Here is a 23084-nt window from a genome sequence, read left to right as displayed (position 1 = left end):
TCTGACTGTCCTAGCTGAAGCTGCAGTTCAATCTAGTTCATATGTGGGTGGTTCCTCCAGATTTAGCCTTCAGAATCAACTAAAAGTTAGCCCTGAACTCCCCTGTAATTGCTGACTTCCAGAGTAAACACTGGGGCAGAACAATCCCTGTCTTTTTCAGAGATTGCTGTGTTCTGTTTTAGTAACTATCCTCCGAGCAGTTGCATTATTCAGTTATTTGGCACGCCTACGATATGTCAGTAGAGGATTACTAAGGATGACTTCTGTCATTGATGTGTCATTTTAAAATAGAAAGCCTAATAAATGAATATTGTGCTGGTCTCCTGCCTCTTTTGTTCCGTGGCAAACAAAACATCTTCATTTTCTAAGAGGGTACAGGTTAATGTGTGACAAATAGAAAACTGTTGAGGCAGTGTCATTTGGGATATTTCTAAACAACAGTGATTTTTATAATCCTACATGCTACGGTCTTGTTCAGTGACATCAAAATTTAGTAAGTTGATAACTCTGGTCAAAATGAGTCATTATTTCTTCTGTGCTAGAGGCACTTTAGAGGCAGAGAGGTTAAGCCATTATAAACTAACACTTACACTCCAGCAGCAAGCACAGTTATAACGCAGGGAGTTCAATGTACCGTGTTAAATACAGCTGAACTCTCTGAATTGAGTCATTACTCAACATCTTCTACAGTATTTCGCTTAGAAGGAGAAATTGGCAGTGGAGTCAGATATTTATTGCAGTCCTATATTCTTAGCAAAAATGCAGAAAACCCTTCTTTCTCCCCTGAAAGCAGCATACATAAAACATATAGAGAATGTCTCTTTGTTTACAGCTCTATAGGTCTTTTCCAGATAGCCCCAAAGGTCCCTTAGTGATCCTCAGGATCACGCTCTTAATGGTATCATGTTCCTGCTCCTATGTGACTTTTACTGCTTTTAGCTCTTTGCAGTGTGGGGTTTCACTGAGGTCTTTTCTGGAAGGGGCAGGAACACGTGCCAGTATGTGATGGGAGGCTCCCGTTGTTTCACTTATCTGACTTCCATAAAGAAATGTAATGGCTTTCTGCAACTACCTAAATAGAAGGCAGCATGACAACTTTAATGTGACTCATTACAACACAACAAATGAAGTTCTCTGCAGACAAAGCACTAAGGTAGGAAATGAGTTGGGAGTAATGTAACAGAAAATAATGGACAAGGGAAAACATAAATACAAACTAACAAAAAAAAGATTGAATAATGTGTACCAAGGTACCTGGAAATTGTACCAAGGTGCCTAGAAAACACAGAAGTCTATCACATACTTAAGTTCCAAGCAGGATCAGAGTATGATGCTAAAAGAAAGCTAGCGTTATGATGGCAAGCCACTGTCCCAAATTCCAGCTGCACTGAGGCTGCATTGATGACAGAATAGAGAATTTCTGCACTTACTGGAAAGTGGAAGAAAGCATAGAGGTTCCTTCCTAACAGTTATGAATTCCCATCTTTCTGAAACAAAACCTCCTAACCCTGAGCCTAGTGTTGTGACATGCCACGTGCACTGCACAGGAGAGGGTGCACCTGTGTCTTAAGCAACCTCACCTCAGCAATGCTGAATAATTGGGCATCAATTCTGACAGCTATTCTGCAGGTAACGTGTGTGCGCACACACTTTGTCCCTCATGAGCCAGAACTTGGCACTTACCACCTTGTAATATATTCTTGTAATACCATCTTGGCTGCATCCCAAAAGGAAGGATGGAGCGACACTCAGACCATAATGGGATTGCACAGTGGGGAACAATGACCTGCCTTCTAGCAAGCAGAGTAAGCAGTGCCCACTTGGCCTGTGTGAAGGTGTGTAATGACACAGATCCCAGAGCCCCACCAGTCTGCCTCTCTGTACAACCTCATGAACTGGCTGGAATGAAATAAGCCTTTCCCTGAGGGACAGAATGCTCAAGACAACCAAGGAATGCACTTGGAAATCCTTTACTGGTATGTACTTCTTAATTTAGTTTGCTTTGTTCCCTGCAGTGTGCCTTTCAGAGTTAACAGACATCAGTGACGTAAAGCTACAAATCTGCTTAGAGGAAGGGAAGGAGGTTAGTGTAGACAGGAGGGCTTCTGAATGAACAGTTTAAATTGCAAACTGCTGTATCCAATCCACCTCCCTTCAGAAACCTCAGAAAAAAAACCTATGTTAACATAAAATGATGCTTAGTATCTAGGACTCAGGGGTGCAGAAATGACAAGGCCACTTTGATTTAGCTGGAGAGGAAATGTGAGAGGTAGTACCATGTGCAAATTAAACCCTTTGATCCTGATATCAGTCTCTTAATTAGGAAGCTGTCAGGAAGAGGCAGTTTTGTTAGCACATGTCTATCCGGACAGACCTATTGCTCTGAACAACAGCAGGATTAAATTCACCAAGGATTATCCAATTTTAATTTCTTGTATTTCTCAGTGCATTACTCGTCAGCATAGACCGTACTACAGATTACCCCTAATTAGAACTACAAATCTGTCTGTGCCCTGCACAGTCCCTCGCCAAACTCCGTCTTCAGCAGTGAACAGAGTTGCCCGCTCCTGGCAAGTTCCTGTCTTTCCCCCTTTGCACAGCTCAGTGACTTCCCAAACCTGAGCTACCCCTACTCACTCACAGGCACTTCTCTGAAGAATCCTTTAGCAAGGCGCCTGCTCACTCATCTCTTATTAGGTACATGTGCTTTACAAGGCATCTAGACTGCTTCCACTCAGTATATTAAGTCTCTACTTGTTCAGCTTATGTTTTCTGGCTCTTGAGTATGTCTAGACTTAACTGTTAATATCCAGCTTCCTTACAACACATATTTCAAGCCATACAATGAGTTGTGCTTTTCTTTCAGAACCTCGAGTTCTCTGTGTTTCCATCTCATAGAGTTTATGTACTGTACTAGGACAGAAATACTGTACTTTCTGAAATAGCCCCCTACTGCGTCTTGGTCACAAGTGTTAAAAATGTATATATTTTTAGAATGAGATTCTCTACCCCAAAATGCTCCATTTGGAATTTCAGCAGGTATGTTTCATTTGCTGAAGAAATATGCATGGCACTTTCTTCCCTGCAGACTAATTACACAAAAAGCTTTGGTTTTAGATATCTGCCTTGTAGCAGAAAGGTATGTACTTTGATTTATTTGCCAATATTTGACCTTCATCTAATAAAATCAGTACTTGAAATTTTGTTAATCACATACAGCATACAGACTTCTTCTAAAAACTGTTGTATCAGAAATAAGTCTGCTAAAGAACTCCTTGGAGGCCAAATCCTAGAGTAAGAATGATTTGCACAGTTAGAATCTTTAAGAAAGCTCTCCTCTCTCCTTGTGGTTTCCTGTCTCTCTCTAAAAGTCTCCAAGCCCTGGAGGGCCTATGCTCTATTTTCCACTTGTATCTTCATTTTTGCTATAAAACTTAAAGAAAAACCTCATGTAAGGAGGCTACTATTAAAACACAAATATGTAACGTGGTTAAACACACATTATTCCCAACTATTTATTACCATGCTTGAATGCTTACCTCTGATTCAGATATGGAACCACAGCAGGAGCCCCAGGAATCTGTCTCCAACATGGAGGATTTTTCCCATGTCTTTCCCATCATACAGTGCAGCTACATGGAACCTAGGAAACAAGAAAATAAAAATTAGGGTATTAGGTATACTAAATTATTGCATATTTACATTTGCATGTTTATTAAAAGGCATACAGAATAGTCATAGTGAGGCAAGCAACCTGTTAGGTACAGAGCCCTGAAGAAAGGTTGGGTTAAAGTAGATGGAAAAAATCTTGTCCTCGTTCTTTGGGCTCACCCTTAGAGTTGAAATGTGCCTGATTCCTGGGTCCTTGCTCCGGCTGGAGAAACCCTGTATCTGCCTCTCTACAGATATACTACACTTCTGTTTCTTTACCATACATCACATCTAGTGCTGGATTTTAACAGGATATGCAAGGACACAGGATTACTGAGAGTACATGTGGAGAAACAAGCAAGAGGGAAGTTCTTGGCCATCCGGAGTATTTGTTGGGAGATAAATTAATGATAACAAACCCAGGAAGTTTTGTCCCATTATACCTGTGTGTGCATCAATTTCAGTTAAGCACCATGAGTTTATTTTGCTTTGAGCTCTAGGTAGTGTGAAACACAATCCACGTAGGACATGGACTGATAGGCATCTTCTGGCCTTGCAGAAAAAGCTGTGCAAAACCAAGGGAAGAGATGAGAGATGAGGGCCCGATTTTCCTCTCATCTAACAATCTTGGTGAAAACAAGAGAATTCCAGGGAAGTCAGTGGTGTTGGAGCAGCATAAGACCAGATGCTAAAGGGTGTTCCTCTGGGAGTGCTTTCCAGAAATCTGAAAGGATTCGGGCACAGTGGAGAGATTGAAGTTTAAGGTTCACCCGGGCAAGAATTGGCCTTCCTGCTTACTGGAATGCCTGACTAGGAAATGACATATATGCTGAACTGGGAGCAAAGTCCTGTAATAAATAACCGTGCTTCAGTCATTTCCTCCTTTGTGCTGCAGAGAACTGGCACTCAGTGAGGGATCCCTTAATGGCACCAGTGCCAGTTTCACCTTCTTTTTCCTTCTTACTCCAACGCTTATGAAAAAGAGGGAGCTAAGCTGCAGAAACCAGACAGTGAAGATTTCTTCAGGAGAGGTAATTTCCCATCTTGTGGGGTGCAATTTTGTTGACGGTGCTGCATTATGTTGGAAAGAAAAGCAACAGAGAGAGACAGGCATTGTCAGAAAGCATTCAAGCAAGTGGGGAGTTGGCATTTTAAGCATTTTAAATGTTGAAACTGTGGATCTCCTCCCTACATGTCCATTCTTGACTGCCATCATAGACTGGATCCGGAGCTAGCTGTACCTTTGATGTGATGTAGTATGGCTGTGCTTCATGTTTGCATGTACCACTCCCTCTTTATTCTGGGTAGATATTTCTTTTCTGTTGCAGTACTCTGGTTTCTGGCGCAGGTGAAAAAGTATCTGTCAGTTGTGTAACTGTAGCTGACCTTGGCCTATGTTTGCTAAGTACCATGCTTCTGTACCACCTTGCATCGCTCATAGTAACAGGTCATCACACTGTTGAAGTTAATATGCAGATTCCTGAGTCCTGAAAAAGAACATGAGGACTTTGCCATAACAATAACTGATTATGAAAGATGGAAGTTCCTTCTTGAGAGAGTGTAAAAAAAGCACAGAAAAAGACCAAGCAGTCAGAAAGAACACATTCACATTGCATTGCTAAATTTTTGTAGATATTGAGCACAATTTACATCTTAGTTACAGATGAGCTCCAGAGGTTGCCCTAGTCTCACAGGGAAAATCAATTCTTAATACAGTCAGTCCTTGCAGTTTCTCCATGTGCCAGCTTTTGTCATTAAGTGTGACATTCCACTTCTTGTTATTGGGTCACCTACATGAATGTTACATTTAAAATTCCTGCTTTAAAATGTGTGTTAGCATTGGACTTCTACATCAGCAGTCTGTCATCTCTTGAAGTTTCTGTTTATTTTCCACTTTGGGATCACAATACATTTTTTAATTTTGATAATTAGTTATTTTCAGCATACCTTATGATAACTTTAAAGTAGTAAATCATTCTGGGATTGCTCAGAAACCCTGTTCAATCCACACCACTGTATAGCTCTTTATAGCCACAGATAGGGCACAAAGATCATGTAGCTTGTCAAGCACTTCCTAGTTTCCATTTTGCTACCCTAATAGCTCTCCTTATGGTTAAGACATTGGTGTAACCCACAACAGTGGCAGTATCTTGCATACAGGAGTATAGCTGCTCTTTCCTTTTAGTCTGAAGAAAAGGTTGTTTATGCACCCATCGATTTTAAATAAGACCATGATTTATGGAAGCTATTTATACCTTCCCAAATAACATAGGTAAAAAAAGGTGGGCAGCTATGGGAAAGCAAGTGACAAAATGAGCCCTAATTCTCTCACTGCAATGTTTTCTTTTAGCATTGAAGTTTATTAAAACAAGAGGAAGAAAATAATGGTAACCCTGAACTTCACCTTGAGGTTTTTTTAATGGTAATCTTCATTTTTCAAGAGCATGAATTTCCAAAAATAAAGTGGTGACTTGAAACACTTCTCTGATAATTTAGTTGCAAAGTTCTAAATCTCAGAAAATTCTATAGCTCCACCATAAAATGAAGATAAATCATAAAATTATTTAAATGATTCAATCGGAAAAGTAATGAAATCTGGGTACCTCTCAAAAATATATACCATCCAAATTACACAGAAGTGTAAATAGCTATCACAAATTTTAAATGTAAGATTTTAAAGCCTTTACACACAATAGAAGAAATCTCAAGGATTTCAGTGAAATTATTGATGAAGTATCCCATTAATCACTACTATTAATGATACTTCAAACCAGGATTTTGATGATTATCTGTATAGCACAGGTAGAAGACAGAACTTCCAACTCAGTTAATTTCTAGTTTTCTTGTTTTGTTCAAACTTTCCAGAGAACCTGCCCAAAACCTAGGCAAGCATAATTTAGGGCCAGAATAAAATAACTTCTCAAAAGGCTATGAGACAACAAGAGATTTAGATTTGAGTGTCAAGACAAAACCAGAACAGGTGTCTGTCTTCTTCATGGGGGATGTTCCAAGAGATCATGGACTTGCCTGGAATCATTTTCTGCCAAAGATCATTTTCTGGTCCTGTAGTGTCCACTCACCTTGTAAAGTGGTTTCCAAGTGGTTTGCCATCAAATAGGAATGTGCAGAAGAGATGCAGATGGTTCAATATGTCCTCATTGAGCATGAGTTGTAAAATGTGTTTGAGATAAATTGCTAAGAAAATGTCATTGATAATACATCATGAAAGGGTAAAATTGGATTCATTTTTAGTCCAAGTTTAGCATTTTATGGAGCATTTTGCTCATCGCAAGCATTTCATTCTTATTATCAACTCTGAGCTGAGCCTTTTCTCTGGGTGTGCTGGAACAATGGATAGAGGGAGAGATGCTTTAGAGAAACGGAGAGAGCAGAATGGGTCGCACAGCTGTGAGAAGTTTGTGAATATGAGGCTGTGGAGACCTGGGCTAATAACTGATGTCTGCTGCACACAGCAGCTACTGAATCACAGGTTACTCAACAGCCTTAGTGTGCAGGGATCACCCCTGCTAGTAGGAAGAGATAAGAGGGAAAAAAATCTGTCTGGAACTCTGGAAATATTTAGAGGGCACTTAGCAAAGAGTCTTTACCTGTGATTTCCCACACACAGCCTTCCTGCTGTAGCAAGAGTGGGAGCTGGCAAATCACACCTAGTCCTGGAATCACTCCCAAAATCCAGTTGCAGTAGCCTAATGGGACAGGAAGCAGATTCTGAAGACTTTGGTTCCTTGGTTGTTTCAAGGATCACAGCCTAAACAGCATCATCCCTTAATCAAAGCACGGGTGTAGATTTCTGGCCACCAATTTTTTCACTGTTACGTTTTTGATAGTGGCTTCTAATTTTATTGTGGTTCCCTCCAGTTCCTTATTTTGCTGCTCATGCCTTCATTGCAACCCCTCCCATTCCAGCAAAGGAAGGTGAACTCTAAACCTCAGTTTCTATATGGTAGTAGGTTCAAGCTGTGAGGGTCTGAGGGAACTGAGCAGCTCAGGAAAGTATGAATTAAATCTGTGTCACTGAGCTAGCCACCCATAGCACCTGAACTGCTAGGTCGATGGATCAACCAACGGTAACTCTATTGCGCATCAAATTACATTGCATTGTGGGGTCTTTTCATTTGTGAGCCAAACTTGAAGTTCAGCCAATAAACATGCCTAGCATCTGATTGAGGAATTATTCAGTATGAAAATGTGCACAGTGACCTCTTCAGGGTTGAGAGCATCTCCAGGGTTATGTGGTAGAACTCAGAGCAGACCACCACCCCAGTGCTGCAGGTACTTTGCTTTGGGTAGATGGTTTCCTTGTTTCTACATTGATCATAGCTTATTATGATCTCTTCTGCTTTAACAAAATCCATAAACAGAAACATTTTAAGGCATTTTGATGTTATTTTTTATAAGGAAACATCTCAAGGAAACACCACTGTCTGTTCTGATCAAAGCCCAAGCCCTTTTCAGGCCTAATGTTATGTTCTTCTTGGCACTGCAGGTTACATTCAGTGATCTAAAACATAATGGTGGTTTTCAGAAAGGTAAGTCCTATTCTTTGCTGTGATTTACTGATTAGCCTGTGGCCCAAAGAGGAGAAAATTACCTTAACATCATGGTTCAACTCAAAAAGAAAGTAGCAATAACCCAGTATCAACAAGGTATAAAATAATATCAATCTAGACTAGAGATGCAGAGGTGTCTTGCCTAGCTGGGCCGTGCTTATGTTGAGCTGGTGACCTCTGTCACAAGGTGTGGCACTGAAACTGCACACCTTACCTCTGGAGTTTTATTCAATGCAAATGAGAGCTGTGAGTCCGTAACATTCTTCATAACCTTTTGCAATGTTTATAGATGCTTTACATTACAGTTGTTTGGTTTTAAACATGAGCCCACAAAGTATTTTGAGAGGAAAAAGAAATAATTTTTCAGTAAAAAACTTGAAACTTTGACAGTTAATGCTACAGTATGTAACAAACGCTGTATATGACAAGAGACTCAGCTATAAAGCCGGTTCCTCGGCAGGTGTAATATGAACTACCCATTGAAGATCTGACCTACAGCTTTGCTCAATTTTCATTCCAGCCATTACAGTAAAGCTTTCTGTTTGAACCTGTATTAGTGTCTGGAGCAAGAGAAGGTATTCCTGGGGACTGGGGTTGGGGAGTATAACCAGGACAGTAGTGCAGGTGACACCAAGATGGTGCTCATTCCTAGGAAAGGGCAGTCATAGCTCTCATCTTTCCTCCAGTGACAGCAGAGCAGTTCTGCTTGCTTGCTTGCTGTGCAGAGAGGCAGGATGTTGCCATGCCTCTACAAATATGAAGAGAGGAGATGGGCTGAATAAATAACACTTTTTTTTTCTCTGAAGATAGATCATAGATGCACTAGCATTTCTAAGTGATTTCAGCTATAGCAGAAAGAATATATATCTAAAAACACTTGCAGTAGAGCCTTCTACATATCTGGGCATCTAGTCTGTACATCTGTTTGTTTGTTTTTCTTTTTCCTGGTAATGTCTGTATTTTCAAGCATCCCTTCTGAAAGAATACCATAGCTGATATGAGGCTGCCACGGCACTTCAACAGCATTCACTGTGCCCCCTGACAATCTCTGGGAGATAGTGGAGCTGAGTAATTGCTGTCTGTGTAAAAGCTGTTGCCTTATTTCCTCTTGTGAGACAGCTGGGCTTGATGACTTGTTCAAAGTCACGTTCCAGGTCAGCTGTGGAGCTCGGAGTAGAACTCAGAGGTCTTGATACTATAACCATTAGACTGTACTACCTGTGAGCAGTAAGAACTTATCCATTTAAACACTGCTAAAGAAATCAAATCACTATAAAATTAAGACCAAGAGATGTATGCTTGTGAGCTACATGGTATCAAATATGTCACCGTACTTACAATATCTTTTCTTCTCCCCAGGGTGATCATGTGTGGCTGGACACTCAATCAAACAGTGAATTTAATGTCCCTATTGGGGCAGTTGTGAAGGACTCTGACTCAGGACGGATCTTGCTGGAGGATGATGAAGGCAAGGTGGGCTGCTCTATAACTTTCTGTAAAAGATGAACATAAAATTTAAAAGTACAACGTACAAAAGAATGGCCCTATTGGGTCAGACCAAAGCTCCATCTAGCCAAATGGTGTGACTTTGATAATGTCTGGTAGGATATACTGAAAGACAGAATATAAAAATAAGGCAAATATAGGGTGATACCCTAGTATCCCCACGTCCTGGCACTATGAAGATTTAGAGCTTCCTGAGCTAGAGGTTATATCTACATAGTTAAGAAAAGGAAACAGACAGGCTCCAATCCCTAAATTTGGTGGAGCTTTAGGTGAAATCATGATCCCACTAAAGTCAGTTGGGGTTTCATCCCTACCTCATACAATGTTGTGGTTGTGATTACCTGACGGAGCTGCACTCTGAACAGTGCTAAATTTGATGTTCAGAACCCACAATGGCTTCATCCATCTGGTGCTGGGGAGCAGCAAAGCAGTTAATTTCTGTAGTTCAGTTTACTGTTTGTTAGAATATGCTGGTTTGCTCATGGATTGTACTGAATGTTGCTCTGGTCTAACACGGCTCTCCTTTGTTTGCCTCTGAGCAACAGCATGACACATTAAAGCTGATGCCTTGCCTTTTTCAGGAACACTGGATCACGGCTCGGAACATGCACATGGTACACCTGATGCACCCCTCCTCTGTCCAAGGGGTGGAAGACATGATCACCCTTGGGGATCTCCATGAAGCAGGCATGGTACACAACCTCCTCATCCGCCACCAGGAGCAAAAAATCTATGTGAGTGCCAAGGTCACCAGACAGTACTTTCAGGAATGACCTCTGTGACACATCTTGCAGAGCTACCTGAGCAGCCTGCAAGCCTTTCACACATGGGGCCCTCTGCTTCCTTTACTGATTGAGAGTGCCAAGGAGACACAACATAGTTTTTCTCTTCTTTCATTCAAGTAATTTAGCTGTGAAGAAGAGAGCTAATAGCAGTCTCTGGAATGACAGAGATATGCACAGGTAGTGACCCTGCTTACTTTCTCCTAGGGTGATCATTTCCACCAGTGACTGACAGCTAAATCCAGCCCACGTTACAGCTTAGTGCTGCTATTACCTGCAGCTGTGACACAGGATCAATCTAACTAGTACACAGTGACATGATTTGGATTGTCCTCCAATCCAAGTCAATGTTTACTTGATTTTGATGGAATAAAATAGATGAAGAATAAATCTGGATATTTAGGGTCCCTGGTTTCATTTCTTGTCCGTTACAGGTTTTACCTGTGACTGAGCAATTCGGCATTTTTCGTTTCTTTGCTCCTTAGTTCCTAGTTTGTAATATGATAATAATATTCAGGTTTTTCCATGCTTTGCCTCCCATGTTATATACACTGTAGGAGAGAAGCTGCCTCTTACAACACAGATGTGTTGAAGTTTAGTGTAAACAAGGACTGATTTTATAGATGCTGCAGTTATAACTACCAAGATGTGTGTATAGACCTGTTATATTAGACTTTACCAGTCTGAAGTTGTCTTATGTAGAAGTTCTTGAACAATATTATTGCTTGCATTTCCACAGCCTTCAACAGCCTCCTTCATTTCAGTGGTGCTGTTGTTCATATTACTAAATGACTGTACAATAACTTTGCCCATTAGCAAAGTTCAGCTACATCTGCACTAGAACACAAAAGCAGCTTGACAAAAGACTTCAAAACAGCTTATGATAGCACACAAAAATGCCAGGTTAAATTGGACTTTCTTGTGCTTTAGCCTGAGACAGCAAACTGAGCTGTGATTTGGCAAGGAGATTATAGCTAGCATTCTTCCTTCTCCAAAAACCTTCATATCCTGGGATTTTTAATAGAAGCTTATAGTGAGGAACCAGGCTCTCAGTCTCACCTAAGTGCTGCTATGGATCTCCCAGGCTTCTATCCTGCCTCTGTTTAGATTTATACTGCAAGTGGCTTTGGTTGTATTCTTGGTTTCCTGTTAGAGGTAACACTCATAACTGTTTTCCAGACTTACACAGGATCAATCTTGGTAGCAGTGAATCCATACCAGCTGCTGCCCCTCTACACAGCTGATCAGATCAGACTGTACTGTAACAAGAGGATTGGAGAGCTACCACCTCATGTCTTCGCCATTGCAGACAACTGTTATTTCAATATGAAGAGGAATAAGAGAGACCAGTGCTGTGTGATCAGGTGACTGAATTCGGAGGGAACAAGGAGCAGAAACCAAGTCTGGCATGTTTTTGGGGCACCTTTGTGGACACAGGAGACCTTCCAATGGAAGGGCACAGATAAGACTAGAGACAACAGGAAAGAAATATTTTCTCCCCTGCTACTTCATGTACAGTTAGGGCTGCAAAAGGTAGAACATAAGCAAGGGATTTCTGAAATCCATTGTTTTCCCCCAGAATCTTTGAATGTGGTGATACATTCTGCACATGGTCACGACATGTATAAACATAAAATATGAGCCTGTGTGATGTAAGGCTATCTTTTATCTTGGGGACATGATACTTATGGTACATACACTTTCTGAGAATAGAGATTTCCCAGAGAGAAACAACCTCTGCTAACCTGAAGATGGAGGGAAGCTTTCTTCATCCTATAAACACATAACATGTATCCATTTTCTGTTAATGTGTGAAGAACCAGATCATCTCATTGCAATAATATCTGACTGTAGCTGAGGCAACTCAGTTGATGTGCTAAGACTAGCATTGAAAATCTGGTAATGCATTAAAGAAGAAAAGCAAGTGGTCATTTAAGTACAGAATGTCTTCCATGGAATTCCTTGTTTTTAATCAGTGCGAGAACTTAGTCCTCAGCCTAAGTCTAAAAAACAACTTAAATTTTAGCAGATAAGATGATGAAAGTCTAAAATTCTCCAGCCCTCCATGAAAGACAGTCTGATCTGCCATTCACAGGGTAAATATAAATGGGATTTTTTTTTTTTTTGACTTGGTCTGCCATTTTGCCACCCTAGCTAAAAAAGAAGAAAAGAAACCTGTAATGATCTTGTTTCTTACTGCAGTGGAGAATCTGGAGCTGGGAAGACTGAAAGCACAAAGTTAATACTACAATTTTTGGCAGCTGTCAGTGGCCAGCATTCCTGGATAGAGCAGCAAATCCTAGAGGCCAACCCCATTCTGGAAGGTGGGTTATTTAGCAAACATGCCTGATTTACCACCCTTATCTCAGGATTTTTGTATCAGGATAAAAAATTCAGAAACAGATCTTTGAACCATTGTATTTGCATAACTGCTAAAACCCCCAAAACACTGGTGATGCAGGGTAGAAGTTCTCCATACTTTTCTGCCATGAAGTCCACAGCAGCTCCCATGCTGTAGGAGGAGGTGCCGCTGAAGTATGTAACCTGGAACTGCCGGGAGCACAAGAGTCCTTGGGAATGCAGAGCCCAAGGTAAAGACCCCTGGTTTAGCATTGGCACCAGATAGTGGCAAAGTGACAGGCCAAGCATGGATGTATCTGTAGGGAAGCTCCCTGAGACACCTATCTTTCTCTGTAGAGGGATTAAATGTGTTCCCAGTAAGTCCTTCTGGAGGTCTTCAGAAGAACTGTGCAGCTCTCTTGGCTGGCCAGATATAGGGCACATTTGGATCATTTGAATATGTCTTTTAGGACTCAATTATCTGAATACACAGTATGCCTGCTTCTGTCTTTAGGAGGCAGTCTGAAACCAGACATACTTCAGTGCTTGTCAGCATTGTCATTTGGAACACAACATGTAAAACACCAGCAGCAAAAAAGAAAGGTGTAAAAAATAAACTTGATGTTCATTAACTGCAATGACCCAGATACTATCTCTGTCTCTTGCCCATCAGCTTTCGGAAATGCCAAGACAATTCGAAATGACAATTCAAGCCGCTTTGGGAAATACATTGATATTCACTTCAACCAAAATGGTGTGATAGAAGGAGCCCGGATAGAACAGTTTCTTCTGGAGAAGTCCCGGGTTTGCCGGCAGGTGAGGGCACTGGCAGATGTACATTCTGCCTGCTCCTGTTCAAACTTATGCTGACAAGGCTGTCCATTGGCCTCTTTCTTTCTTCTAGGCTCCAGAGGAGAGGAACTATCACATCTTCTACTGCATGCTAATGGGGATGAATACAGAGCAAAAAAAGATGCTGAATCTGGGCACTGCTTCAGAGTACACTTATCTCACTATGGTAATAGTCTCTGCTTTCTTCTCCATTATCCCTCTGCTATTTGCTTCTCTCAGCAAGCAATTACAGTCAGAAGAGCTGCAAATGGGTAGTTACCAAATAGGAACACTTCTTTCCTTAGAGTACCAGAAGCAGTAACACCAAAAGTGCTGTGAGCCTCAGTTTCAGAGACTTATTGTAATGTCTTATCAGTGGGAGGCAGCTTGTGGCAGTTCAAAGCTTTCTATCAAAGTCAAACTTAAGAAACATGAAGGGCATCTTAAAGCAAGTGGGAAATATCCCCCACTTTCACAGGCACTCCGATTTCATATGAATGCAAGGGATCTCATGCCAGGGAGAATACTAATCAGGTATGTATTCCTTAGGGGAAAATGAGTAAGCAGAAACAGTGCCAAGAATCCTAGTCCTTATATCTGATAAATCTTATATACATAATGCAGGAAGCTGGCATTCAATCTAACCTCCAACAGCTGATGTTAATGTCCCTGTCTGGGTTTATGTTGCCATAGTGGCAGGAGTGGGATGTTCATAGTGAGATTTTTGAAAACAGCTAATTGGTTGGTTTAGGGCATGAAAGCCATTGTGAAAATCCTGTTCTTTAGCCTGTGCAGATACTTCATATTAAATATGTTAGCTGGTTTGATTTGAACTGTTCTACAGCCTAGGGAAAAATGAGGCTAAGTTCTGCCTCTGCTGAAGTTAATGGGAGCAGGACATCTAGTTTCAGTGAAAATTAAATCAAGCCTATAAAGCTGTTTCTGGAGTCTCAAAAGCAAAACCATTAAAGTTGCTGGAGATTTTTTCAAATGTAATGTTTTCAAAATAGCAGTGATCTTGCAGAAAGCTGATGAGTGCAATTCATCATTGGCCATTCCATAAAAAGCTCTGAAGTTTTCTGGGTCAGCAGGAGGGCAGTATAATACAGAGATAGGAGGATTAGATTACAGGAGAACGTATCCATGGTTTTGTTCAGGTCAGCTCTTGGCACAAGCTGGCATGTTTACATGCTGTAAACTGAAATGTCTAGGAATACTTCACTTCTGTAATCATCACACTATATTGTCAGTAATAGCGGGGATAAAAAAGGCATTTTCCCATCTCCATTAGGACTGAAAATAGTTTCTATTAGGAGCTGCATCCTAGGACCCGCTGTGCAGGATTTATTGAAGGTTCTTCTGATGCTGCTTTGGATGCTTCCATCTGCCTTCCACTAGAACCTAATATTCTTATTTTGAGATTTGCCTTCTAGTACTGATCCAATCCTACTTGCTTTGATTTGGGATTAGGGCTCTTAATTGTCCATTGACAAGGCAGAGGGAGGAAATCAAAGAAAGAGGCATGGCCTTCTATGTGTAGGTAACCTTGTCAAAGTTTCCTGTCCTTCTATGCTCCACAGGAGCCTTCCCCTCAGCTTCTCCTTTTGGCTTCCCCAATATTCAGTCTAGCCCTGGAGAAATGCATTATTTAGCCCTCTGCTAATGGGTTCTTCTTGTGAGTAGAGATGAGGGAAGAAACAGCCATTGGAAGAGTATATAGAATGTAGGTTTTTACCTTATGTCTTGTGGCAAGAGGCTCACAGGGTATCCACATTGTGTACAAGGGTTTGTCAGCCTGCAGGTCCTTTGTTCCTTGCATCGGTACCGGGAGGATTTTCCTAACCTGTGGGTGTGGTGTTTTGCAGGGCAACTGCATGTCCTGTGATGGCCGGAATGACGCGAAGGATTATGCCCACATCCGCTCAGCTATGAAGATCCTCATGTTCTCAGATTCTGAGAACTGGGACATCAGCAAGCTGCTGGCTGCGATCCTGCACCTAGGGAATGTAGAGTTTGAAGGTAAACTCAGCATTGTCTGTGCTTCATCCTTTACTGGATGGTAAAGGCCTCAAGGTGCTGCCTGCTTCCATCTGTACAGATTAGGTTGTGTTGCTCTGCCCTGTATAAACAGGTGAACAGGGTTGGAAGGGCAGGCAGATAAGCACCATGAAACTCTGATTTGTGACTCCACTGCCTAGTGTTTTGAAAAATATCATCTTATTATTATTTTGTCACACTGTCAGGTTTCCATGGCTATAAATGGGCCCTTATCACACAAACTGAAACAACAGATAATATAATGCCATGTTACATTTGCTGATTGTTGTGCTATGCAAGCCAGCGGATGCAGGAGCATCTCAGTGGTGTTTGCTGTGGAGATGCTAGCAGTCATTCTCCTGGCTAGGTCTGGTGAACACTCACCTGCATAAGTGCACTTCTGGTACGGCACAGGCACAGTGTGAGACACCCACCAGAAGGATGCCAGAAGCTCTCACATTTTAGAAAAGGACTCCTCCTCACTTTGTGATACAGAGGGTCAGCTGGATACAGTGATGTCAGCTGGATTCTTTGGAGTAATGCTGGTTGCTAAAATGAGGGACTTCCCTCATTCTCTTTCAGTGTCTAAATTTCCCACAAGGCAGATACACAAAAAAAGTATTTTCAGAAACACATTTTCTGAAGTCAGATACCACTTCCCCAGATTCCCAATAGCTGCTATTTAAAATTAATAACCTTGTCAGCTTTGCTACTATTTTTAGCCCAATGTTCTGGAGTTGTGAGGGCCCTTTACATCTCAGGATCCCTGGGTGAAATCAGGACCCTTCTTAGTAAAATCATCAAACGCATGAGTTTCAAAAGAGAGCTTACTGCCTCGCCACGTTCCTAGAGCTACAGGGTTACAGAAATATGGCTACAATAGCAGAAATGATTCACCCTGAGATTGACTGTTTCCTCATTGTAGCGGCTGTGTACGACAACTTGGACTGCTCTGATGTGATGGACTCACCACACTTTTCAATTGCAACCAAATTGCTTGAGGTAATGGACTCTTATCTTCTCCTGCTAGTTCTCTCCTTCACCCTCTCTCCCTGAGCACACTGACAAAGCATGTCTCTGTGGAGTGTTTATGTATGGATGCATGTATAACAGGCACATCCCCTTCTTCCCGCTGACACTCAAGTGACGCTGTTGCAGATGTCTCTCTGAGCTAGGAGATCTTTAGCAGGCTGCCAGTGAATGCTGCTGAACAGGCAGTTTGTCATGGCTGTCCTCCTGAGACAGACTGCTGGATCTCTGGATCTCCTTTATCCACCTGGAATGACCAGGTTGCCATGACTCTTCTGCCAGGTGGACTCCAGTGAACTTCAGAACAGCCTCACAAACCTCTCCATCATTGTTCGAGGAGAAAGTGTGTCCAGGCCTCTGAACATAGTTCAAGCTGCAGATGGGAGAGATGCCTTTGTGAAGGTACTGGTGCTTACAATTTCTCTGTTTAAAGACTGGGGATGTTTTCAGAGCTGTCTTACTGGTTGAAGAGCCTTATGTGGCAAACATTTACCCAGAGGGCTCCGGTCTCTCGTGGTCTTCAGGCATAGTTTGACAGCATTGTAGCAGCACAACAGCAGGTGGTAAGCTATGTCCAAAGACTGTAACGATGGGCTCTAATTCCTCTTTAATTTTCTCTCAGGGTATATATGGACGGATTTTCCTGTGGATAGTGAACAAGATCAACTCAGCCATTTTCAACCCAACTTCTCAAAAGCCTAAAAACAGATATCAGTCCATTGGGCTGTTGGACATTTTTGGGTTTGAAAACTTTAGCAACAACAGGTAGGATATTCATTTCCACTGGGAAGCTGAAACACAGTTGATGTGAAGGGAAAGAATGAAAAAACAGACACATGCTCTTTCATTATCATCCTTATTCTCAGAAAAGCAGTGAAATTTCCATTACTGAATTTTCCCAAGGATGATCATGCACAAATTCCATTTTTTTCAGCCTTGGTCATATTTCTGCCTCCTCCCCAACCTTCATTTTGGTCCAGCCATTTTATATGTCTATTCCAAAACCTCAGGAATTTTCTCAGAGGAGATGGCTATGAAGCTGCTATGAGCAGGCAGCCACTATGTGAGGATGTAGTTTGTCCCCATGTCTCTGTATAAACTTTCTTGTTCCATGGCATTTTTACAATGACTCTTGGGATGCATTTTGAATATAGTACAAAGGAGGCCATGTTGTGTTTCCCATTTTTGCTCATGCTTCCATCTTGCTCAGTGTTCTCATGTCCCTTTTTTGGGGCTTCTTCATTTCTCTACTCTTAAGGACAGGTCAGCAAAATACCTGGTCAGTATAGCATTGTACCACTGCTACCTCTCCTACTGGTGGGTTCAGTCCCAAAGCACCATTTCCGTTTGCCCTTCTCTACGGGGGCAGCAATTCTCTCAGTCGTATGGTACCATATCATCAGTACTCCACAAACCATCAGCACATATTCTGCAGTCTTTTCCAATCCATTTCAATGGATGCATCTTGCTTGCTTTCAACAAGATAATATTCCTCACTGACTTTTGGAACACGGTCTAGGATCTGTTCAGCCCATCTTCTATCTTTTGTGTTCTTGCCTATTTTTTTATGCTGTTCCCAAAGGCTGCAACCCACATGGGGCCTCACTATGGTGATCACTCCACAGGCACACGCAGTGTGCCACAGCAATTATCAGGTAATGAAATTCAGGTGCAGCATTAAGAAGTGACTAACAAAAGAAGTGGTAGAGCCAGTGCAAGTAAAAACACATCACACACTCATACAGTCAAGCTATTTTCACAGTTATATGTTCCCCTTTATCTCTAGAGTTTCCTGAAACACATACAAGATCTTTCCTTGTTTACTCAGCAACACTCAATCATCAGTTGGCTCATTTCTGTTTATCTTTATCATAGCAGAAGATATATGCCTTATATTGCTAAGATTGGCAACATGCAGTGTGGTGATCATTAACACTGTGGAATATAGCAACAGTATATCTGAATATGTATTTAATACAGAGAATAAACAAATACCATAGAGCAGTGCAGCACTGGCCAAGGATGACTATGGGTTCCCACCTTGTCCCCCCACAGCTTTGAGCAGCTCTGCATTAATATTGCCAATGAGCACCTTCAGCAGTTCTTCGTGCACCATGTCTTCAAGCTGGAGCAAGAGGAATACCTTGCGGAGCACATTGCCTGGAATAACATTGACTTCACTGATAACCGCCAGGCTCTGGAAGTCATCGCACTCAAGCCTATGAATATCATCTCCCTCATTGATGAAGAGAGCAAGTTCCCAAAGGTAAATTTCTGCTTTCACTTGTGATGCCTGGCTTTGCACACAGCTCACAGGTAACAACTGGTAACACCAATTGGTAAAAAGTGGCTTTCTGATACATTATGAGGGTCAATGTCTTCTCCCCATAGATGTTTCTTTTAAATTAGCTCACTATACAAATGCTTCACTCCCTGCTGGAATGTGCTCTTCCTGGTACCTGGCTATTGAAGCTCTTACAGTTGTTCCAGCCAGAGAAGGAAGGAGTCTGGATCATTTTACAAGGGCTTCTTAGGAAATCTTTGAATTCACATATTGTTTGATTATTGTTCTGCTGTTGATCTGGGCCGCAGCTTGCTCTTTCTTCTCCTGGATGACAGACCTAGTTGAACAATGTCACCATTGTAAGGAAACTACAGGCCTGTCAGTCTGACCTCAGGAAGGTTATGGCGCAGATCATCTGAGTGCCATGACACAGCACATACAGGACAACCAGGTGACCAGGTCCAGTCAGCACGGGTTTATGAAAGGCAGGTCCTGCTTGACTAGGCTGATGGCCTTCTATGAGAAGGTGACCCGCTTAGTGGATGAGGGAAAGGCTGTGGGTGTTGTCTACCTAGACTTTAGTAAAGCCATTGACACCATTTCCCACAGCATTCTCCTGGAGAAAATGGCAGCTCATGGCTTGGATGGGTAAAAACCTGGCTGGATGGCTGGGCCCAAAGAGTTGTGGGGAATGGAGTTAAATCCAGCTGATGGCTGGTCACAAATGGTGTTCCCCAGGGCTCAGTACTGGGGCCAGTTCTGTTCAGTATCTTTATCAACGATCTGGACGAGGGGATCGAGTGCACCCTCAGCAAGTTTGCAGATGCCACCAAGTTGGGTGGGAGTGTTGATCTGCTGGAGGGTAGGGAGGCTCTACAGAGAGACCTGGACAGGCTGAAGCGATGGGCCAAAGCCACCTGTATGAGGTTCAACAAGGCTCAGTGCTGGGTCCTGCACTTGGGTCACAACAACCCCCTGCAACACTACAGGCTTGGGGACGAGTTGCTGGAAAGGTGCCTGGTGGAAAAGGACCTGGGGGTGTTGGTTGACAGCCACCTGAATAAGAGCCAGCAATGTGCCCAGGTGGCCAAGAAGGCCAATAGCATCCTGGCTTGTATCAGCAATAGTGTGGCCAGCAGGACTAGGGAAGTGATTGTCCCCCTGTACTCAGCATTGGTGATGCTGTACCTCGAATCCTGTGTTCAGTTTTGGGCCCCTCACTACAAAAAGGACATTGAATTACTCGAGCATGTCCAGAGAAGGGCAACAAAGCTGGTGAAGGGTCTGGAGCACAAGTCTTATGAGGAGCGGCTGAGGGAACTGGGGTTGTCTAGTCTGGAGAAGAGGAGGCTGAGGGGAGACCTTATTGCTCTCTACAACTACCTGAAAGGAGGTTGTAGCGAGGGAGGTGTTGGTCCCTTCTCCCAAGTAACAAGCAATGGGACAAGAGGAAACAACCTCAAGTTGTGCCAGGGGAGGTTTAGATGGATATTAGGAAAAATTTCTTCACCAAAAGGGTTTCCAAGCATTGGATCAGGTGGTGGAGTCACCATCCCTGGAGGTATTTTAGAGACATGTAGATGTGGCACTTAGGGACATGGTTTAGTGGTAAATTTGGCCCTGCTAGGTTAATGGTTGGACTTGGTGATCTTTTCCAACCTAAACGATTCTATGATTCTATGAAATGTTATTCTGCAAAGGTCAGGCATCTTAAACAGGACATCAGAGATGAAAGTAGCGTCAGACATCCCAGACATTTCAGACAACCCTGCAGAACATTTTCATAGTCTCCAACGTATGGTGGGGCTAAGCAGGACTGCTGGTCCAGGAATCAGATGGCAATGTGGGCTTGTCAAGAAAAGCAAGCCCCTGCCTCAGCTCATTTGTAGTCCTCAGGTAACAATTTGAGAGGATCATGTGCAGGCAAACAGCTTTCCCCTTTCTCCCTTAAGAAGAGGGTGGTCCTGCTGTCAGGACAAGAAAGCATCTCTTCTATGATTCCCAGAGCACATGACTTCTCAGATAGCACAGCACTCGCTATGCCTAGCATGGGTAAGGGAGCAGAGCTAGCTTGCGAGGTCCAAAGATTTGGGAAATTCTCAGCACACCTGGTGATGTTAGTAATGTTATGGGCGCTTGTGTACAGCCCTAAAATACCAGGTCTTACGCTCTGGTGGTGTGTTCTGTCCTGATGCTTCAGAGAAGGGTCTGTGTAAAAGGGAAGACACTTCTGGAACTACCTTCCTCCAGGTCTACTACATAAATAAGGGGCAAAATTCGAGCTTTTGTTATGTCTGATCACCACTTCTATGTTCGCTGAGCGTAGGCCAGTGCTGGGGGAAATCTGCTTAACTGTCCTTTTTTGTCTGTATTTGTTTCTAGGGCACAGAGGCCACCATGCTCGTCAAAATCAATTCCCTCCATGGCAAAAGTAAAGTCTACATCCCACCTAAGAGTGACCATGACACCAAGTTTGGAATCAATCACTTTGCTGGGGTTGTCTTTTATGAATCAAAAGGTGAGCCTATCTCTGCTGGACATGGAGGGTGAAGAGAAGGGCATGACCTGCCCTGGATGTGTGCCACTCCAGGGTAGTGTTGATCTCAAGTCAGATCAGGAGGTCAGGAGGATTACTCTAAACTAATCTGCAAGTTACTGTAAATGAAGTGGATTTTAGCTAGACAGAGTGGTGCTAGAGCCAGCAGGCTACAGAGGTGATAAGCTGATTTTGTTTCCATCCTATAGATTTCCTGGAGAAAAATCGGGATACTCTGAGTGCTAATGTAATGCAAGTGGTTCATTCCTCCAAAAACAAATTCCTGAGAGAGATTTTCCAGGTGGAAACAACCCCACCTAGTCTGGGACGTGGGACCATCCGGCATCTTGGATCTGACCATGCCTACAAGGTGCGCTTACTGGCACTGGGTTGCAGAAACAACTCATTTCTTCTCCTTTCCATAAGGTTTTGGCCATTCTTGAACTTCTCTTTCTTTTGCACTGTCTCTGCAAATCCCTATTGCTTTTATTCAGCTCATTTCTATAAAGGAGTATGCAGGAAAAGTCAGGGTCTGGTGTTCATGTTGTAAACAAGTGTAATATTAGCCCTGTCTCCCAGGCCTGCATCCCTGGACGTGGTGTAGCCATGCCTCAGGCTGTCACAGAGGCATGAGTCACGCTACTTCCCCACATGTTGTCATCAGCTGAATGGGTTTGCTCTCTGACTGGACATCCACGCTGCATCCACATTGCCAGGATGGGTGTAAATTAGGAGGAGGAAATTGTAGTTCAAAAGGTTCATTGGAATGGAACGAGGCACCAACCAGAGACCCCTCCGCAAAGTACCTGTCCAGAAGCCAGCAGCTAAACTGCTGCCACACTGCACGTGTAGCCAGCCCATAACACCAAGGGGTCTGACTGGGCAACTGGCAGGTGAGTCCTGGCCTTTTTGTTCTTGCAGAGGGCTGACAGGCCAGCACAATGGAGCAAATAGATACTCTCTTTCCTGCTCCCAGAGACACCTGTAGACACAGTCTCACTGCCCTGCATATTGATGCAACTTTACCTCTCCCTCCTGGCCCAGAGGCTTTGTGACAGAGTTCATGATGGCTAACTCTCACAGAATCATCTATGCCTAGGGAGCCCTGTCCTGTGCCTAGTGAAAATGAGGTTGTAAAACGCAGTGGACTGAAAACAGCATGGGGCAGAGTTCAAGTTCTCTGTCCTGCTGCAACTTTCACATACCTTGATTTCTGAGCATTTAACTATGCAGTGTCATCAATATGGGAAGGTACTTTTGCTTTTAATGTTTATATCTTTGAGTTTTTCTGTCAGGGTACAGAACAAACAGTCAGCTTGCTATCTTACCTATTCTCCTGGCATTGTTTTCTGATCCTGTCCTTTCTTTCTCAGTCTTTATCCCAATGTGGCTTTCTGCTGTCCAGAACATCTGGCCATGGACAGGTAAACATCCTGGGGGAGAAGAATGTCAGAAATGGTACAAGCAGCAACACAGAACTGGCTTAGCATCTTTTAAATCCTATGAATACCTTCAGA

The 23084-nt window shown here is 42.7% G+C and overlaps 1 protein-coding gene across 1 annotated transcript in view; it reads left to right on the top strand.

Moving 5' to 3' along the window:
* The first annotated feature begins 7724 nt into the window (after nt 1–7724).
* The window catches only part of MYO7B (myosin VIIB), a 50829-nt gene continuing 35469 nt past the window's right edge, over nt 7725–23084 (top strand). The window contains exons 1-15 of the mRNA XM_074877422.1: nt 7725–7739; nt 9582–9695; nt 10310–10462; nt 11690–11874; nt 12713–12834; nt 13524–13666; nt 13755–13868; nt 15547–15700; nt 16644–16720; nt 17030–17149; nt 17370–17512; nt 18803–19013; nt 21414–21549; nt 21777–21937; nt 22941–22991. Of these exons, the coding sequence (XP_074733523.1) occupies nt 7725–7739; nt 9582–9695; nt 10310–10462; nt 11690–11874; nt 12713–12834; nt 13524–13666; nt 13755–13868; nt 15547–15700; nt 16644–16720; nt 17030–17149; nt 17370–17512; nt 18803–19013; nt 21414–21549; nt 21777–21937; nt 22941–22991 (1899 nt within the window). The remainder of the gene's footprint in view (nt 7740–9581; nt 9696–10309; nt 10463–11689; nt 11875–12712; nt 12835–13523; nt 13667–13754; nt 13869–15546; nt 15701–16643; nt 16721–17029; nt 17150–17369; nt 17513–18802; nt 19014–21413; nt 21550–21776; nt 21938–22940; nt 22992–23084) is intronic.

This window comes from Strix uralensis, chromosome 9, assembly GCF_047716275.1.
Source record: "Strix uralensis isolate ZFMK-TIS-50842 chromosome 9, bStrUra1, whole genome shotgun sequence".
In the NCBI taxonomy this organism is placed as follows: Eukaryota; Metazoa; Chordata; class Aves; order Strigiformes; family Strigidae; genus Strix; species Strix uralensis.
Note: the sequence above shows the minus strand (reverse complement) of the source record. Positions and strands in the feature narration are given on the sequence as shown.